Here is a 20,203-nt window from a genome sequence, read left to right on the forward strand (position 1 = left end):
CAATATAGACATGTTGATAATATGATCAAATACACCTGGATGATCATTTATGATCGCTTTCTCAATGATTCGAAGGTGGCAACCAACCAGACAAATATTGTCCAACATGAATGTTATGTTCTCCAATGTTTCTCTTGACACATATTCCAATGCACGCCGGTAGACCTTGTCATCTTCCTCAATGATAACCTGGATGCCTTCTGCCGACTTGAACAGAAAGAGATACTCCATTGTTTCTCGACACGTTGCGATCAAACATGGTAACAAGGATGTGATCGAGTTTATCAAGCAACACAATCTCAAACAGGACATGAACATTGATGTTGATGACGCTCTAAGCCAGGCTGTGGATGTGTGTGACCTCGAGTCCATCAGATGGCTACTCACATGCAGGTCTTCCACGCTCTCGTCATATCGATGGGAGTACGATCATTCTCAAACCAAACTTGATAATAATCATATGTGCAAGCTGTTGGAACATGTTGACGAAAAGATCACCCAAGATGAGATCATAGACTTGTTGAACAAATCTACAATGGATGATGCAGGTCCAAACACATGGTCAATGGATCACCTGTCTGGACTATTGGAGGTGGCGGCCAGCAAGTCACTCTCAGTCATCATGATGGTATTCAAACACTTTGTTGCAACGACTGGAAGAGAGAGAGTAGGTGACAGGATGGTCCAGGATGTAGATGATGTTGATAGAGAAGATGAAGGCGAGGGAGACTGGGTGATAGCAAAACGCGACAACGACAATGACAGAGAAGAACGTGCCGGAGAACGAAGGAAACGGAGGATGAAAGAAAAGATCCGCCCTAAAAAGAGAGAGATACAGAGAGATATAGTCAGCGAAACTGAGGTTGATCCTGACAACATTGGCTTCTACTACCTCATTGATGCCATCAAAGTTGTTTTGAGCCGAGGTGACTTTGATTCATTGGAGTACCTCCTTCAACGCACACGAGATAGACCTTGCGTTATCATTGAGTGAGTTTCTTTATTGATACATAACCCAAGTTGTCCTTCTCCTCCTCAGAGTCTTGAATGCTCCTCTTTAAACCACGATGAGGCGTCCTCGAGTACTGTTGACTTCTCTGGATCCGATCACACATTGAAATGATATTGATGTTTCCATTGTTGTTGGAGTAGTGGCGTACTGAGCTGAGTAAATGTGGAATAATCGAACTTGATAAGGCTGGCATTGTGCTGGGATCACGACCCTCTAACAAATAGCAAAGTACACCGTAATGGTTTCCCATTGATGCCTTGTTGATACTGGAGATTGATGGAAGGTATTTTTGAAGCTGATCAGTTGTGGTACATCTCTGATGGACATGTTTGCGTATGTCCAACTTTCCATTGGAACATGCCCAGTCCATAAACTCTGACAATAATTTAACATCATTATTGATACTGATGTGACCATTGTCCAAGAGATGTGCCAAGACTGATGCGCTACAATGCTCCAAGTTGATAAAGTCGATGTACTTGTATACCTTGTCCCTCCTTAGGTATTTGGAGAGTGCCACTACCTTCATGATAAATTGAATGAGACTGTCCAAGGAGTCGTTGTTGCATGGTACTTGTTTGAGGCAGACTTCAATCACTTCTTTTAAGTGTGCCATCTTGTCCAGTTCCTTTGAATACCGTTCAATCACTGTTGAGAATAGTTCGATTACCATTACAAGATGATCAAAGTCGAAATGATGCCACCATCAAATGTCATCATTCCGTGAATCTTTGGAAGGATTGCAACATCATGTCCATACTTTGCTGCTAGCAAAATAAATGCAGTGGATAGGGAATTGACATGCGAAAGGATCATATCAAAATGCTCGATTCGACCATGTTGGCAACAATATTCAATGAATGTGCGGATCTTACCCGATCCCTCTTGAACCCGCCAACTAACGATATGTTTCCCATGTTGGTGAATGTTGATGAGTTGAAGTAGTACTCCAGTGAACGATATGCTTTTGATTGGGCCACGGAATGAAGTGTCTTGAGTGTTGGACGCAACTCCAAACATGGTCGCGACTTGTCCCCACGCTTAAACCGTTGTTGAAGTATTTGAATGATGTGTGGCTTCTCATTCATGAGTGCTTGATCAATGATACCACTCAGTACAGTGTCACTAAGCATCTCGTCCGTGAACATGTTGAAGACAAGCTCGAATACCTCCAAGCGATCATTGAGTACGGCCCACTCAATGATGCCAGTGTCGCGCTTGACACATGCCAATTGATCCAAGATGAATGCAACGAACTCCAATGACGTTGATCGATTGGACATTGATATATATCTGCACACCTGCTCCCTGATCGAATTCTTCTCCACTCGCTCAAAGTCATCCAACTCGATCATGGTAACTGTCTCAATGCATCCCTTCTTTATCGCCTTGATCAGGCAATCATGATGATTGAAAAATGGGCCGAGTCGTGTTTTGATCGCCTTCATCACATCGACCGAGTAACCTGCCGCAAACTTCAAGGCCCTGTCCACTTGTGTTGGCTTCTCAAAGCTACAGTTGTTGATGAACTGGCATAGTATCTGTGGAGTTATGTTTTTTGAGCCCACCTTGTTGGGGACGCCAGCCTTGACCATGTTGAGCACTGTGTCTCAGCTGAACTTGAACACTTGAGGACGACTTGATATGAATGTGGCCATCTCCTTTGACATTCTCTGGCATGTGTCCATGTCCAACTCATCAATCTCGTGTGACAATGCATTAACGCTCACAAAGTCATTGTTGTTGATCGCCATGAACAGTGTCATGGGCGCCTCTGCAATGCTTTTCGATGGCATCAACAGATCAGACGATTGATGGTCCATCTCTTCAGCGAGTTGTTTGATGAATAAAATGTGTCCGCTATCTCTCGCTTGTTTGATTCGTTCCATGTCAAGACTATTCGACTTGAGGTATATTCTGCCCACGCGTGATCCTTTGAGTATCCTAAACATCATGATGCTGCCGACTTTGATTGATAAATAGATGCACTTCTTCATGATGTTCTGGCTGGGACCGGACCATACAGAGTCTCTACTGAGCAAGTTATCCAAGATGTACTGTACGCTGTCCAACATGTTGTGCTCGACTGAGTGTGTGAGCGCCGCCTCCCAGAGCGGGCGGATCAAATATAGTAGACCATTGAATTCCTCTTCCAGCATTCTTAGCATGCTGAGACTGATTCTGGTCGAACGCCTGTACTTGATCACTCTTTTCTTGAACTGCTCGCTGATGGTGATGGCGTCGTCGCCCTTGGTGATGTGCATGTGTTGGAGGAACAGTCGCACGAACTGTTCGTTGCCCGTGTCGATTGCCATGTGGATATGTTTGATCGCGATGATGGGCAGGCGGTGGTTGGCAGTTGTGGCTAGATAATGTTGGAGTATGTCGATGTTGCCATGCATACATAGCCATAGTTGCAGTCGAACAGTATCCACATACATCATCCTAGGGAGTGTATCGCACAGATATTTGAACACTGTAGTATTGTTGTGGCGTACGGCCAATGACAACAAGTTGATGTTATGTGGATAGTTGTTGGATACGCTGTTGAATGTATCGATGAACGTCGGAGTGGAATTGTATCTCAACATCTCAATCAGATCACCATTGGCATGTAGTTGGGCTCCCTTTATTGTTGAACTGATCCTTGGCCATTGAGTATGTGTATGATGTTTGCCATTGAGATCATCGTCATCACACCATCGTCTGTGCATCTCTTTGACATGATCAAAGATGAGTCTACATAACAATCTATTATGGAATACTGCGTGTATACTACTTCTACTATTGTCTTTGCTATTAGGATTATTCATTGTTATATAAATATCTATCTTTTGAGTGTGTGTGTGTGTAGTCGATTGATTGATTGATCAAGATATGAAGTGCAATCACTGATTAATCAAGTATGAAAGCAATACGTAACTTATTGAATAATAATAATAATAAGAATAATAATGATAAGGTCATTCAATCAGAGGTTAAACAACCTAGATACTTCCCAATAATCATTCTAGGTTATATAGTTGAGCGTATAGATGAGAATGTGGATAGATACTCAATGGCATTCGTTTGTAAACATTGGTATCTTAACAGACAATCATTCATTCGTTGGATATGGCAACCTGTCATGTATGAATCAGAGTTCATTGATGTTGACTACAACATACTCAATGACAAAGACAACAAGTTGGTCAATCCACCTCCAAAGTTCAAACTCAATGATCACGCCACAGCAATACCAAGCGATCTGATCACGATGATCTATGACATTGACGTATCGCCAACCAAGGGAATGATACCAGAGAGTGTTCAAACACTTGAGTTTGACTATGGCTTCAGCAGTCCCATCCTACTTGGTACACTTCCACCAAGACTAACCTCGCTCAAGTTTGCCTCGACCTTTAGTCATGAGCTGCCCATTCGAGTGCTCCCCGCAAGTCTGACCAAACTCCAACTTGCCCAAACATACAATTATTCAATACCCATTGGTCTGCTTCCATCTGGACTCAGAACATTGATATTTGACTATCACTTTAATCAAACGATCATCGTTGGTTCGTTGCCACACGGACTGACGTCACTCAGGTTTGGAGAAGACTATAATCAACCCATTGCCATTGGTGCCCTTCCGCCCAGTCTCACATACCTTAAGTTTGGATGCTCTGAGATTGGCGACTATAACCCACCTGGCTCGTATAACCAGCCATTCGTCATTGGTGCATTGCCACCAAACCTCAGGACCCTAGGGTTTGGTCGTAACTACAACCAACCATTCCAACGCGGTGCTCTCCCATCATGCCTCACATCACTCACAGTTTGGAACACATTCAGTCAGCCGATGGATGATGGATCAATCCCTCAATCATTGACACGTCTACAGATACATGATGACAATCTTAATTTCAAGATCCCAAGTTCGATCACTGATCTCACACTGGTCAAGTGCTTCTGGAAGCCCAAGCCACCTCCAGCCTCAATCAAACATTTCCATTTGGTTGGTGGATGTCATTCAGAGAGTGGAAAGGACTTCTATCGTGACTTCCTCTATACATTGATGAAGTCGGGTCGCTATCCAATCAGCAGATTGACGACATTCACCATCACATTCACTGAACAAACATCAATTCATCTTAGAAGTATCCAACTTCGAGCACTTGGAGATGGTAAACACTTCATCATTATAACGAGCAAACTAACAGGTGGTATCATTCCAGTCAAGCCATCTGTTACATTTAACCAACTGAGACTATTCTTTGAATGATTGAGTGACTGATTGAGATTGTCCCATAAATAAAGAGTTGCTCACACCCACAGGTTTAGGCTTGGCTTTACAAATTTGGACATGATCAAGCATTCAATCACTCAAACATAATCAATCATATACATATAATCAATGAGTAATAAGAATAGTATCAATTCAGTGTTCCACAATGTAGTGTTGTGCAGACTCATCTTTGATCATGTGAGTGATATTCACAAGAGATCACTCGTGATCAAGTCGACGATCAAAGGTGCCAAACTGTATGCCAATGGCAATCTCATCGATATGTTGAGATATAATGCAACTCAGATGTTCATCGATACATTCAACAGCATTGACCATGATAACTGCAACCCTCACCCTGGCCCTCAACCTCACACCAACACGTTGGCAAAGGAAGCAATTAGATACAACAACCACGAGGTATTCAATCATTTATGCCAATATCCAAGTATGCACATTGACATGAACATGTTAATGGACATGCACATTGGTGCATCAAACACATTGTTAAAGGATATATGTAAGCATGGCAACATAAACTTGCTCCAACAATACTTAAAGGTCGTTGGGATCACATCACGTAATCACGGATTGACAACAAGGATGATGAAGGTGAAGTTTGTTCATTATGCATTGTTCACAGGCAACGCCCAATTCATGCGAATGCTGCTCCAACATCTAAAGATCACCAATGACAACGACCAAGACAAAGAAGGGTACAACCAGTGGCCTCAACTAAAGATCAACAACAAACACCCAGGCATCAAGATTGAAGTACTCAAAGTGTTGCACGAGGAGTTCAACCATCTCCTGGTTAAAGGTCAAACACACCTTTGGCATGCCGCACTCATACACTCTGTCAAGTCCAACATGGCGGATAGTGTACAGTACATCTTGGGCAACTTGACATGTCCTGATCGAGGGTTGAGCTTAGACTTGATCGACCGAGACCGTGCCCTCTTTGAGGATTGCTTGTATCAGTGCGCTAAAGCTGGCAATGTCAAGATGGTCGAGTTGATACTCAGCCATCCAGGATGCGAAAGACTCCTCCTCATCATTAACTATTTTGGATACATCGATGAAGCTGCCGATCGTGGCCACGAAACATTCATCAAGTACTTGTACCAACATCATGTCTGCAATCGAACGATCAAATACACTGGCAAGGAAATGATCATACACTATCTTGGTATGAAAGATGATGATCATCACCATTTTGATCATGATCGTCTTGCATCGTCCAAACTGATCGTCACACCTTTGGCAGCGATACGCAATGATGACCTGGCCAGTGTCCGGTCCATGATTGATCAGATCGAAGAATTGGACGTCAAGATATGCATGAGGATGTCTCGAGCAATGGCAGAGTGTATTACAAGTCCTCGACCAAGGACTTTGAACCTTGGTGCCAATGCGATCAACATGATCAAAGCGATCGACAAGCCGGGCAGCAACATCACTGTCGACATGGCATGTCAGTTCATTGAGAACTGCACTTTGGAATCATTCACAAAATATGATATGCAGTTGAATGGAATCCGCACTCTGTCGTATCAAGCTGCCAAACACCCAGCAAGGCTATTACAAAGTCTGGACAAGTTCAAGCCACCCAACCAAACATATCTACGAGCCTGTCTCATTATTGCTCTGAAGAAGGGACATCACGACACAATGTCCCTCATCCTCCCCCGCATTGATACTTTGGGCGGACTTGATACAGACTACATCAGCAAGGCTGCCAAGCTATTCGTCGCCACTGGATCATTGGAGGACATTATATTCATGTTGGAACAACACACCTTTGAACCAATAAGACACAATCCCGACATATATACATGGGCCGTAGACAATGAACGTGTCGAGGTGTTTGAGCACATCATCAAACAGTTGGCCGTCACTAGCTTTGATGTCAATGTGGACAAACAAATTCAACCAATAATCAAAAGTATTATCCATCGAGCATACATGGCTGACAAACCTCACATTGTTGGGATAGTTCAACAACACTTTAAGCTGGACAGTGGCGTTACTTGGATCATTCCAACAGAACACATGCTACAAGATATGGCCATTCACAATGCCTACCACTCATTGGAGTACCACTTCAACTCAATGACTTTCGCCGCCATGCCAACCACAACTCAATTGGAAACCATTAACTTAATCATGTATATTGCATATCAATACGGAACTACTCGAGTGATCAAACTATGCATTGGCCATATCAAGGCCATCACCAAGGCTACGATCTGAATCCATCAATCAACATTCAGTCATAGATCCATGATGATTCGTTCGAAGAAACTAAAGATTGGATTGGCATGTGGATTCAATTATAAATATATTGTGATCCATCAGTCATTCAGTGCAATGTTGTTTATTTGGCAGAGTCTGTTTTGATTGACTTGAGTGATTGTGTCACGGACTCCAACTCGTCGGGCTTTGTCCTCTTCACTCCACAATGCCCAACAATAGTGTTTGGATATGGATGTGCTTGGGACAATCCAAGTAGTCTGTCACACATTTCAATGATCTTGATGTTGCCATCATCACTGGAGAGATAGCGAACTGAGTTGAGCATTCTTGCGCTCAGCTTCACCTGGGAGAGTTTGAATGGTGGAATGGGAGTGTGTTCATCACCTTCAAACAGATATCTAAGCATCCTGTGATCGTTGTGTCTCGATGCAGTGTCAATGCTGTCGAATGAAGGGAGATGTCGTCGGAGTTGACTTGGTGTTGTGCATCGCTCATGGACAAAACGGACAATGTCCAGAGCACCATTGTCACAAGCCCAATCCACCAATCTGGCGACGGCATCCGATGTTTGATCATAGATACTGATGTGTCCATAGTCAAACAGGTATGAAAGTGATGTCGTGTTGCACAGCTCCAGGTTGAGGATGTCACAAGGCCTCTCCTTTGTGCGCTGTAGGAGGTACTCCAAAGAATCAAAGTCGCATCGTTTCAAAACAACTTTGAAGTGTTTGTAGCCATAATCGTCCAGCTGATCAATGTCATTTGGAACAAATTGTTTGAGTACCATCTGGATGACTGAGAGTGACTTGTTGGCCGCCAGTTCCAAAAGTGGAGGCAGTTGGTGGATGGTCCTTATTTTAAGAGATATGCTCAACAAGCCTTTGAACTGATCTTGGGTGATCTTATCGTCAACATGTTCCAACAAATTGAACACATGATTTTGTTCAAGTCTTGCAAGTTTGTTCAAATCCCACCTGGATGCCGGACATGTGAGCAGCCATCCGATGGACTCGAGATCAAACACCGCCGAAGCCTGGTACAGAGCATCCTGAACATCAATGTTTACGTGATGTTTGAGATTGTGTTGTTTGATAAACTCGATCACATCCTTGTTGCCATGTTTGATCGCCACGCCCATCACTCGTCTGAATCTCGTCTCAATGCAGGGATAAGACATCAATCGCTCGAGTAACTCCACTGACAATATACTGTGATGGACGTCGTCGACGGCATATATCTGGTCATCTTCTTGCTCATCCTCCAACGGCTCAGTGGATATCATGTTAAGAATACGATTTGCAATGTCCAGATTACCACGTGCCAATGCCAAGGCCATTGGCTCACCTCTGTCAACCATTGGTATCCTGTCCAAGAACTCCACACATCCATGCTTCACACAATGATTGTATAGTTGGTATGCCTTTGAGCGTCCCTCTGCATCTGTGACCAGCCACGTGTCAAGTGATTGCTCGAAATAGAACTGGACCACCAATGTAATCTTGTGTTCGATGGCCTTGAGACATATTTGATAGGATAGCTTTGGATCGAGGAGTGAGTGTTGCTCCAGCAGTTGGACCATCTCCAGTGCCCATGGTTTGTTGAAACATCCTTGAACAAAGTCGTCAATGTCAAAATTGTCTATGCTTGTATCGAGTTTGACATGATGACATTGTATGAGTTTGCGAAGGATTATTGGATGTTTCACCGATGACAACTGGCATTGGACTTTCATGAAGGGTGCGTCACCGAATAACATGGCTATGTAGAGATCAAACATCCTCTCCCATGCAGGATGTGTACATGTTGCCGACATATCATCGATGATTGAATAATGGAGCTTCTTCTTGTCTAATGACTCCAGTGTCATGTAGGGATTGGCCAGAAGTACGTCAACAACACGAGTGTTGCACTTGGTCAACGCTGTGTACAACAATGTATGGTTCGCTTCGTTATTGACTTTGTTTGATAATGGTGATGAAGTGTACGCCTTGAGGAACCATTCCGTTGCGCCATACTTGATGTAATCATTCAAACAATGTCGATCAATCAACTGTGCACCCTTGATCATATACTTTGACTCTACACCAAGTGACTTGTGAACCAATCCAACTTGTTTCATGATGATCATTCCAAGCTTCCTGTTACCAAACACAGTGTGTACTGCTATCCCCAACTGTCGCGAGCATGGTTCAACCTGCATCTTGGTGACCAACACCTGCTCTTGTTGTCTAAAAATGATTGATTGATTGATTGAGTGAGTGGTCTTGAATGTTCAAAGTGATTACATACTCTGAGACGTTGGATGTGATGGCCGTAATGTGATCAGCGCATAGTTTGATTATTCGAGCATATCCAGACTCATAGGCAGTGAACATGATGGAGTTGATGGTTCGCAATCGATGTGTGAATGGCTTGTTGGTGAATGTTAATGAGTTGAAGTGGTACACCAGTGAGTGATAAGCATTGCGTCCTGCCATTATCACAAGGTCCTCGAGTGTTGATTGCTCCAATGGCATGATCCTGTCGACTCCAAATCGTTGATAAAGTGTTTGAATATATTGAGGTTTGTTATGTTTCATTGACAAAATATATAATACGTTCGATCATACTATTATCCTGGAGAAGTGGATTAGACTTGAACATGTTGAAAACATGATCAAATACATCTGGATGAATATTCTTGATGGCCTTCTCAATGATGATGGGATCGCGTTCAACCACTCTAATATTGTCCAACATGAATGTGATGTTCTCCAATGATTCTTTGGTCACAAACTTCAAAGCACGCTTGTAGATCTTGCCCTCCTTCTGTATGTTATCCAACTTGTCGCCTTGATACTTGAATAGTAGTTCCAATGATTCTCGACATCCATTCTTCAATGCCTTGGCCAGTAAGAAAAGAAAGTTCAGCCCAACAAAGACAAGTGAGCGAGAGGTGATTGTCGCCATCACTTTGGGGGAGAAGGCTGCAGTGAGCTTCAGGAGATGGTAATAGTTTGGGTTCGTGTCAAACTTGCAGTTGACAATTAACTGACATAAATGGTCATCAGTGATGTGGCCGCCTGGTTTGTTGATGCACTTGACCATCTCAAAGAGAGCATTTTCGGGTAGGGTGAACACGTTGATGCGTGGGCTGACAATGAAGTCGATCATCGACTTGGACATCAGTTTGTAGGTCCTCTGGCACAACTCGAGTAATCCATCAATGATTAATGATTCGACACTGGCATAGTCGTCACTGAGTATTGCCGCAACTGGTGTGATTCGAATTGATCCATCATCGTTTCTGAGGTTGATCAACATATTCTCTGCCCTTGTGTTGATCGTGTTTGCTCCAATATGTTGTTGACACATATACTTGATGAATGATTGCTGGCCATTGTCCACAGCACATTGGACCATGTAATCGACACTCCCCATTACCATGTACTCGGCGAATATTGGATACTTTGTCAACATCACCATCATTGGGATATTGCCATCAATAGCGCATTGACATAGACACTTGAGGAGTAGTTCATTCACCACACATTCAGGCGTTAATGTTATATCAAGCTCCGGTATGTTGTCAATGATGTATTGAACACTGTCCATCATGTTACACTTGATTGAGTGTGTGAGTGCCACCTGCCAGATGTCATTGTGTTGATTAAACAGACAGTTGAACTCCTCGTGCAGCAACCTGAGCATGCCAATACTGACACCGGGTCGTTTCAACTGCACCCTCCTCGCCTTCTCCTTGGCCATCTTTGGGTCGACTGTGAGATGTTGAAGAAACAATCGAACAAACTGTTCGTTGCCAGTGTCAATGGCAAATGGGATGCCGTTAATGATGTCGCAGGGGAGTGAGCGATAGGCCGTGGCATCAAGGTAGAGCTGGAGCATATCGGTGTTGCCATATTTACAAATATTTGAGGCCACTCCGTGTCGTTCATTGGTTAATCTCATTCTGGGATGCTTGAGTAGATGTCTGAATACTGTTTCATTGTTGTAGCGTACACTGCTGAACAACAGATCATAGTTGTAAGGGTATGTGTATGTGTTGATATAAGACAGGCTGTCGAATGTCTTGATGAACATGTCTGTAGCATTGTATCGCAACATTTGAATTAGATCACCATCAGCATGTAACTTTGCACCTTTGATCATTGTCATTGTCTTGCCACTTGGTAAAGGTTCAATCAAACTACACCATCGTCTGTGAATCTCACTAACATGATAAAAGATGAGTCTACACAATACTCTATTATGGAACACTTCATGTATACTACTATTGTTATTCATTGTATATGTATGTATTGTATGTATGTATGACCGGTGAATGAATAAATGAATGAATGAATGAGAGGGTTAGTGGCAAGTCAACTCCTTTGTGTGCTTCAAGACTTTGATTCAATATTTATGGGCTTGATCATGATGGAGGACACGTGTGGGCGATGACATGTCTGGCTGAAGTGATCCTATCATATCATCTATGTATTGAGTGATTTGAGTGTTTCCAAGTCAATGAAGCCAGAACGCACAAGGTTCGGATCAGTTTTGAAGAACAATGTTGGAGTGATCCTCAAGAGATCAAACAACCGTTCTTTGCCATGTCCAATGTGTAGTTGAAGTCGCTGGATGTCCAACGGTAGATTCTGAATGATTTCCAAGTTTTGTTGTTTGGTCCGATGAACAATGACACGTGGCTCAGGTGCGTAGCGCCCTGTCGAACCGCGGTCTAACAATAACTTCTTGATCGTAGACTTCAATAATGTTACTCTTTTCATCTGTGAGTAGATCTTCAGTGATGTCACCGACCAGGGAATATCGACAAATCTCTCGTGACAGTATGAGTGCAATCTCAGTGTTCCGATCCGTGATGGGCTCGGCCATTTTATACTGGAGAGATATTGCAATGGACTTAGAAAGGTAATTTCGAGCCATTCAAGGCCACTTGGAAGGGAGACGATTGGTCGCTGAGTCACCATTCTAAGTCTTCGAAGAGATACAGGGAGGGACCTAAGTTGGATTGGGGCAAGGCCATTGTCCTTGAATCCAACATCCATGCTATATAGTGATGGAAGTGTGTCCGATGTGAAGTGTACGAGGTCATTGTCGTCAAGGCAACCAATATTGATCTGTCTTAGATCGGTGTAGCCTTGAGTTGATATGTTTGATGACGAGTTGATGATCATTGACCTCAATGATTGAGGCTGTTGGACCTGGAGGGGCGAACTCTCTCCATGGACGACCAGATGAGTGATGCTTGGAGGGAGGTTGAGACTGGGCTGGATGATAAGTGATCCCACACTAAGTGAGGTTAGAGATTCTGGAAGGCCAGCCCCAATAGAAGGCTGATCACTGACATATCGGAGGGTCGTGAGTGATCGTAGGTAGGTCAGGTCGAAGCATGGTTCGAAGATATGGTGGGATAACAAGTATAGTTTGGTCAATGTTGACGGGAAAATTCCCGGTTGGATGGGATCTCTCGATTGTATATCATTGCGATCAATCCAGAATATCTTAAGTTCAGTGATTGGTATGTTTTGTAGTTGATTGAGTTGTCTTGATATTTGATGGAAACATATCTCTGGAATGTATCCATTATGTTTGAGTAGTAGTGTCTTGAAGAACTCGACAGTGCCATCCCAGAACTGTTGATCCATAGGATACAAAGGGCAATCTAGAAATGATAAACATTCGATTGAAGGTATTGCCAGTACTTCATTCTTCCAATCATCACTATATCGTTTCTCGCCCTCTGCTCTCAAATGATAGTCAGAATGATCAATCACCTCGTTTAATCATTCAATCATTCATTTAAAGCATACCAATTAAGATTCGATAGTCTGAGAAATTAATACAACTTTGATAATCATGCTCATTGGTGAATATATAGACTGTCATTGGCCTGCTATTGATGTCATTGTCGATTATCTCTTTGTAAGAGTTCAATGTAACCTTATAGTTATTGTTGTTATTGTTGTAATTTAGTGAAATACGATTGATATTAAAGTGTAAGTATGAATGTCTCTGTTCAAACAATCGCTTGCACGACAATGACAACATCAATCGATCCACATTCTTTGACAATCTATCGACAATATGTTTAAGTATAATTGGAGGTAGTGTATCCATTCTATATCTCTATGTTATGTATCTGTTTGATAACTTTCATTATGATATTCAAATGACAGGGTGAGGGTTAGGGTTGGGGTAAGGGTGAGGGCAAGGGCAAGGGTGAGGGCAAGGGTAAGGGTTGGAAGTTAACTTTATTGATTGAATGAATGAGTTATTGGGATGTTGGTCGGTTGATCGATCAACGGAATACTAGGTACTTTGGATCGGCTATTCTCCTAGGTGCAAGCTTATGTTTGAGTAACATGATGATACCAAGTACAAGCATTGATACTCCAACTACAATGAATGCAATTCCCAAGAAATGATTCCTGCCTCCAGACCAATTAGTCTTGGATAACACCACAGACTTCTGTCCTCCAAACTGTCGAACTGGATAATCTACATATTGTTTGATAGATTGAATGATTGAGTGAGTGAGTAAGTCTTTGATTGATTGATTGGGTGAAGGGATGATACATACTGGCCTCAACATTGATTATTGCCTGTCCCTTTTGGATGTCCTCATTGATTATTCTATGTAGCTTTCTGAATCTTGGGAATGAAGCAGTCTTCATCCAAACAATAAAGTCCTCATCGGTATAATCTGGAATGATTCTTGGACCTGGGATACCTCTTGGAGGATTCTTGAAACGATAATCTATATCAGCCTGCCATGCGATACCTTGTTTTGTCATTGGAATGATCCTACCATTCTGATACAATACATAAGTATCTATTTAACAATAATATGATTGTTAATTATTTGATCAATCATTCAGGGCACTCATATATCTTGATCATCAATCAATCAAAAAAACATACCATTGAACATTGATCTTGGACCTAGTCCACAGGGTTGATAGACAGTCTCGAGGGTCTCGTTGACAGATGAGAATGGATAACAATCATTCTTCAACTTCTTATAGTCTGTGACATGTTTGCCTCTTAGTTGGTTCAGATTCCTAGATTTGACATATCGTCTCAAGTTCTGATAGTATTCATCCAATTGATAGTATAGATATACTGGTGCCTTCATAGTCTTGGGTATATTCATCGTGATGTTACATCTACTTCCAGTTGGACATGTCAAATCATATCGCTGACTAGTCTCTGTTACACGATGTGATGCTGCCAACAACACAATACCAATTGGTAAGAATACCAATCCAATTGTCAAGAATGATATAATCATACTCTTCATCGATGGTATAAACTCACATGCATTCATCTTTTGTTGTTTGAATGCACTGGCTATTATATTGATTAAAGAATTATTATTAATAAGTATGATTGATTGGTTGAGTTTGGATATTAATGTTGATCAACAACTTACATCCAGGCTTATTGTTGAGTACCCTTCCATCTGGTCCAATTGATTTCTTTCTTTTTATAAATACCATTATTACTATTTATCTCTAAATGTAATAATATAATATAGATAATGGTATATCAATGACATGAAGTGACATGACTTGACATTACATTATATCTCATGATTGAGATATATCCATGTATGTGTATGTGTGTGTGTGAATGTGTATGTGTGGAATGGTATGAGTTTGATTGATGACTTGTTACGGAATCAGAAACGAAATGATGCGTGTGTATGATGATGTAGTGTGTGTCACACGATGAGAATGTAGGATGACCTTTGGTATCCACTTGATTGACTGATTGACCCAAGAGTTGGACCATGATGATGATGAAGAAGAAGAAGAAGAAGAAGAGGATCAGCGTTAAAGTGATGGGATGTTATTAAGTACAAATTGGGAGGTACATTGGTGACAGTACAGCTGGTGATATTGATTGATCAACAACAACAACAGTGCTGTGTGAAGGTGGAAGAGGGTCATGGTCATGGTCATGGTAATGGTCGCGTTATATAACAGAGTTGGCATTGAATGCATCGTAGAGCTTTCCGGCAATCTTTTGGTTGAGCACTGACTTGTCGCTGGTGGATATCTTCTGGATGATTGGATAGAGCTTGTACTCTTGGATCATCATCTTGGCATTGGGATGGAACTCGTATAGACTGCTGAGGATCTTGAGCAGGTTGAGACGAACGATGGCGTTGGGATGCGCCAGCTTCTCGAGCAGACGGGGGATGAAGTTGCTGGTGCCCAGCGCAACGTTGACCAGCTTGGACGTGCTGACGATCTTGAGGAAGGGCTCGAGCACACCGGCGAATGACTGGCTCTCGGCGTTGGTGAAGGTCATTGTCAGCTTGTCGATCGACTCCCTGGTTGCCATGATCTTCTCGACGCGAGGAGTCTCGTCGGCGATCCAGACTGCGAGCGAGTCGAGTGCGTTGACCTGCCAGTAGCGCTCCTGCAGCAGGTCCAGATAGAAGACGACACAGTTGTTCTTCCACAGCTCCTCACGAGCGCGCTTCGAGTGCGCCAGATCGCAGATGATTGGGAGCGCAAACTGATTGAGTTGGCGAGTGCGACTGGATGAAGTACTGCAAGTGTGGGATGATTCCGTCGACGGCCGCCTGGTACTGACGGTCGGCGTCGATACGACACAGATGGAACATTGTGTTGATGACCTGGTTCTGAATGTCGGCCGAGTGGTTGCGACCAAGGAATGGAACGAGTGTGCGGATCGTGCCAGCCGCCTGAAGGTTGGCAAGCGTGTTGTGGTCCATACTGAGCTGTTTGATCGACTTGAGCACCTTGACCAGCTGCTCTGGCGACAGCTTGGAGAGAGTGGACAGGATGCTCTCAATGACGTGCACCGCTGACATGGCCTTCCTCACGACGCTGTCGGCAGACGAGAACATGATCAACAAGTTGATGATCTTGTCTGGGTAGAGTGTGGGGTTGGCTGTCTCAGTGGGTGGGTCGGTGATGAGGTCAGAGAGCACGGGTCCAAGTGCACGCAGCAGGCCAACCTTGGAGAACAGACGGCAAAAGTCGTTCTTTGGTGTGGGCGACTGCAGCTCAAACACATTGACGATGGCGTCGATGGCCATGCACACGAGGTTCTTGCTCTCGACGTAGGGTGTCATCAGGAAATCGACCAGCACGGGCAGACCCTTGCAGGCAATGAACATCTGAAGTGTGAGTGTGGACGTCGAGCACATCTTGCTGATGAAGCTGGCCGTCTCCAGACGGATGGAGGATGATTGGTCACGGCCAGAGAAGCGCATGATCGAGGGGATGCCACCGACAAGACACAGATTCTCCTGAATCTCCATATTGTTCTCAATAATCTGATTTACAACGCGCAATATCGAGCAGATCACCTGTGAGTTGGACACCTCCAACATCTCCATGATTGGAATGACTCCATGTCTTCTAATCAACAATGTCTTCTGATCTGGATTCTCTTTGAATATCAGAATCTATGATTGATTGATTGAGTGAGTGGATGAGTGATGAGTGAAGGCTCGCGAGCGAGACACAGGCAGACACTTACAAGTTGCTCGCAAACATTTGAAATGACGTATTCTGATTGATCAGCCTGTAGTTGGTTCATCAACTTGAGAATGTCCTCAGACATCTTGGCATAGTTGTCCTTGAGAAGGTTCTTGTCAAGGTCTACAATGAATGAGTGAGTGAGTGTGTTAGCTATGACCACCTTCGATGATCAATGGGCGCCACTACATACCAAAGTCCTCATCAAAGTCATCGAATGTGTCGTTGAATGGATCATCATCCTCCTCATCGTTTCCAATGTCTGTGGGATAGGCCATCTTGCTCTTGAGCTTGGCCGATAGGTCTGGTTGATTGATCGATCCCTTTCTTACAATCTTGTGGTCTGAGTGTGGAGAGGAAGGAGGAGGTGAGGTCAGTTCCTTGTTTGAATGGCCAGTCGGGCACGGATATACATACTGCTGTCAAAGTGCATTGTGGCTACATCGCCCCAATCTTCGTCAGTCTCACCCCATCGCTCGATGGAGTTGTGCTTTTCTTGTTGCAGGGCAGCCTGCTTGGCGGCGGCCTTGCTTGGGAGAGTCGACTTGCCAGTGATGCTGGGACTCTTCTTGTGTCCGCCACTGCTACTGCTGCTGCTGCCAGTGTTGGCGCCATTGTTGACCAGCTTGTTGTTCAACTTTATCTGTGTGGGGAAGTCGACATCCTCGAATCCACTCTCAAAGTCGTCGTCGTCCTTTCCAATCGAGCCCAGTGCCCTGTTGAGATCCTGGGTCTTGATCGCACCGACGTCAAAGTCGTCGCCCCAGTCCAGCTCCTCTGTCTCTGGTTGCACGACCTTGGCAGCGAGCTTCAATGGTGCGCTGCTCACTGGTGGGATGATCTTGTTTGAAACTACATGTGGTTGATTCTTCTTTGGCTGTGCTGCTGGCTTTGTGCTGGTTGTAGTGCTGCCCTTCTCTCCGGGCAACTTCAAAGACTTTGGTGTCGTGCTAAAGTCATCGCCCCATTCATTATCCTCCTCTTCAGGTGGTGGTAAGCTTGGCTTGTTCCTGTGATTGATTGAGCGAGTTGAGTTAGTCGAGTTCGTTGATTGATTAATTGAATGAGTACACATACTTTTGTGACTTTGGATGAAGTGATGGCTTCCTTTGATGATTGGACACCTTCTTCTTGTTGATACGCTCGTTGTAATCTTGAATGTTCTTGGCAAGGTCGGCCATGTTTGCTGGCTCCTCCTCAACTTGCTTCTTCTGTGCCAAGGCGATCCACTTGTGCTTAAGTAGCTTCTGTGCAGAGATACGGAGGTTGGGGTCCTTCTGGAAGCATTGCATCAGCCAATCCTTGAGCGCAGGCGAGATACCCTCGGGCAGAGGAGGACAATCGTCCTGCACGATCCTAAACAGCGCGGGCATTGGGCCCAGGTCGTAGTAGGGAGGCGCACCCGTCAGCAGCTCAATGACCGTGCAGCCGACACTCCAAATATCGCTCTTGGTCGAGGCACCATTCAGCTCGATGATCTCTGGCGCCATCCAGTAGGGCGTGCCGACGACGGCCGCCGCCGCCATGTCGTCAAACTTGGTGGCCACACCAAAATCAGCCAGCTTGATCTTGCCCTCCTTGGTGGTGAGGATGTTGGCGCCCTTGATGTCGCGATGCACGACACCCTGCTCGTGGAGGTAGACCAGACCCTCGAGCACCTGACGGATGTAGACCGACACAAGCGTCTCGGGGAACTTGCCAAACTTCTTGATGATGGATGAGAGCGAGCCGTTCTCAACGTACTCGAGCACGATGTACAGACACTCCTTGGTCTTGACGTACTTTAGGTACTTTACAATGTTGGCGTGATTCAAGTTCTTGAGCAGATCGATCTCGTTCATAATGCCCTGTAGTTGATCCTTTGGGATCTTTGTCAAATTGATCTGTTTAACTGCAACAAAGTCTCCATTCTCTACATCAAGACCTTGATACACAGTACCAAATCCACCTTTACCAATGATCAATCCAAGGTTCTAAATAGTTGTGTTGTTGAGTTGGGTTGTGTGAGTGAGCGAGAGAGTTTGAGGAGCATGTTGTTGATATGAATGAAGCTTCACACATACATAGTTGCCAACTTTCCTCGACTCATTGGCTTGCTTTTCAGCTTGCGCTGTTGCTGATGACATCTATGCTTATTATATCTGTCGTCCTTGTGATCCACTCCCTGTATCTGTATAACTTTATGTTCGTTCGTTTCGTTTCGAACGATGTAATGTATGATTATATTCAATTACAAGTTAATGTTTATATTAATACAATATTTAACAACAAACAATAATAATATAATACTAATACTAATACTATTATTACTACAATGAATGAATGTTAAAGTGTTGTTTGTTTGTTAGTGTGTGCAAGCATGAGCTCAAGGTTGACCCTTTTGTTGTTGTTTGCAAATTGTTTTGATTGGACCACTGGTCCACCCAAACTAACACATTCATTTCAATTCAAACAAACAAATCTTGTTAACAGACAATAGTTTTATCTCTTTTAGTAATCAATTGAATATCCATCATACATAACATCACGTAAATAGATATCATAAAATATTATATCACCATTCTCATTCAATGACCCAATATTTGATTGATTGATAGTGTATTTGAATGATTGGATGAATGATTGATAGTGATAGAGATATCTGACATTTAAACGGTTAACCGTTAGGGCAAACCATCAATCACACATGTCGGTGATGTGATAATCATATCTGTTTAAAATGTAAATGAGATTCCCACCCAAAGAAACATTTAAATCAAACTTATTACTCTGATCCTTACTTGCCCCATAACCATCCATCAAAAGGGTAGTTATTAACTCATGAGAACAGACAGTATGTCCAAACAAACAGACAAGGAGTCACGAGGTGTGTGATTAAAAATACTATTAACATAAATAGATTGGGACTTGAGTGGATCGATAGGCAAGGGGGGGCCATGCTCTGGAGCAATAATAATTGAGCGATCAACTCTAACCGCTACACCCGATGCATCCATCAAAACAAAACAGCAAATATAATACACACCCACCACCATGTGTGGGCCTTGGGGTACACCCACGAGTCTTTTGGACTTGGCGCGCCCCAAATCACTTTCTCTCTCTGTTTTGTTTAGATTCTCGTGGTCTAAAAATCTACACTAAAATAGATTT

The 20,203-nt window shown here is 43.5% G+C and overlaps 9 protein-coding genes across 9 annotated transcripts; 3 read left to right on the plus strand and 6 right to left on the minus strand.

Annotated features, from left to right (window-relative positions):
• Positions 1–193: 193 nt before the first annotated feature.
• On the plus strand, positions 194–994 carry SAMD00019534_101100 (hypothetical protein; the record flags this gene model as incomplete). The annotated part of the gene is made up of 1 exon (XM_012894749.1): positions 194–994. The coding sequence occupies one exon, from the start codon at positions 194–196 to the stop codon at positions 992–994; it is 801 nt and encodes a 266-aa protein (XP_012750203.1).
• Positions 995–1,824: 830 nt separating this feature from the next.
• SAMD00019534_101110 (hypothetical protein) lies at positions 1,825–2,607 on the minus strand (the record flags this gene model as incomplete). The annotated part of the gene is made up of 1 exon (XM_012894750.1): positions 1,825–2,607. The coding sequence occupies one exon, from the start codon at positions 2,605–2,607 to the stop codon at positions 1,825–1,827; it is 783 nt and encodes a 260-aa protein (XP_012750204.1).
• A 15-nt stretch (positions 2,608–2,622) lies between these two features.
• SAMD00019534_101120 (hypothetical protein) lies at positions 2,623–3,414 on the minus strand (the record flags this gene model as incomplete). Its single annotated transcript, XM_012894751.1, has 1 exon — positions 2,623–3,414. One exon carries the CDS (start codon positions 3,412–3,414, stop codon positions 2,623–2,625), a length of 792 nt encoding a protein of 263 aa, XP_012750205.1.
• Positions 3,415–4,139: 725 nt separating this feature from the next.
• SAMD00019534_101130 (hypothetical protein) lies at positions 4,140–5,273 on the plus strand (the record flags this gene model as incomplete). The annotated part of the gene is made up of 1 exon (XM_012894752.1): positions 4,140–5,273. The coding sequence occupies one exon, from the start codon at positions 4,140–4,142 to the stop codon at positions 5,271–5,273; it is 1,134 nt and encodes a 377-aa protein (XP_012750206.1).
• A 132-nt stretch (positions 5,274–5,405) lies between these two features.
• Positions 5,406–7,529, plus strand: SAMD00019534_101140 (hypothetical protein; the record flags this gene model as incomplete). Its single annotated transcript, XM_012894753.1, has 1 exon — positions 5,406–7,529. One exon carries the CDS (start codon positions 5,406–5,408, stop codon positions 7,527–7,529), a length of 2,124 nt encoding a protein of 707 aa, XP_012750207.1.
• A 124-nt stretch (positions 7,530–7,653) lies between these two features.
• SAMD00019534_101150 (hypothetical protein) lies at positions 7,654–11,636 on the minus strand (the record flags this gene model as incomplete). The annotated part of the gene is made up of 3 exons (XM_012894754.1): positions 7,654–9,760; positions 9,822–10,059; positions 10,142–11,636. The coding sequence occupies 3 exons, from the start codon at positions 11,634–11,636 to the stop codon at positions 7,654–7,656; spliced, it is 3,840 nt and encodes a 1,279-aa protein (XP_012750208.1).
• Positions 11,637–12,004: 368 nt separating this feature from the next.
• SAMD00019534_101160 (hypothetical protein) lies at positions 12,005–13,180 on the minus strand (the record flags this gene model as incomplete). Its single annotated transcript, XM_012894755.1, has 1 exon — positions 12,005–13,180. The coding sequence occupies one exon, from the start codon at positions 13,178–13,180 to the stop codon at positions 12,005–12,007; it is 1,176 nt and encodes a 391-aa protein (XP_012750209.1).
• A 653-nt stretch (positions 13,181–13,833) lies between these two features.
• Positions 13,834–15,034, minus strand: SAMD00019534_101170 (hypothetical protein; the record flags this gene model as incomplete). Its single annotated transcript, XM_012894756.1, has 4 exons — positions 13,834–14,033; positions 14,116–14,367; positions 14,457–14,885; positions 14,968–15,034. The coding sequence occupies 4 exons, from the start codon at positions 15,032–15,034 to the stop codon at positions 13,834–13,836; spliced, it is 948 nt and encodes a 315-aa protein (XP_012750210.1).
• A 977-nt stretch (positions 15,035–16,011) lies between these two features.
• Positions 16,012–19,026, minus strand: SAMD00019534_101180 (hypothetical protein; the record flags this gene model as incomplete). Its single annotated transcript, XM_012894757.1, has 5 exons — positions 16,012–16,980; positions 17,055–17,181; positions 17,240–17,396; positions 17,477–18,063; positions 18,131–19,026. Coding segments are annotated over 5 exons (2,736 nt in total), but the record flags the coding sequence as incomplete, so codon positions are not given.
• Positions 19,027–20,203: the final 1,177 nt, after the last annotated feature.

Source organism: Acytostelium subglobosum, assembly GCF_000787575.1.
Source record: "Acytostelium subglobosum LB1 DNA, scaffold: scaffold25, whole genome shotgun sequence".
NCBI lineage: Eukaryota > Evosea > Eumycetozoa > Acytosteliales > Acytosteliaceae > Acytostelium > Acytostelium subglobosum.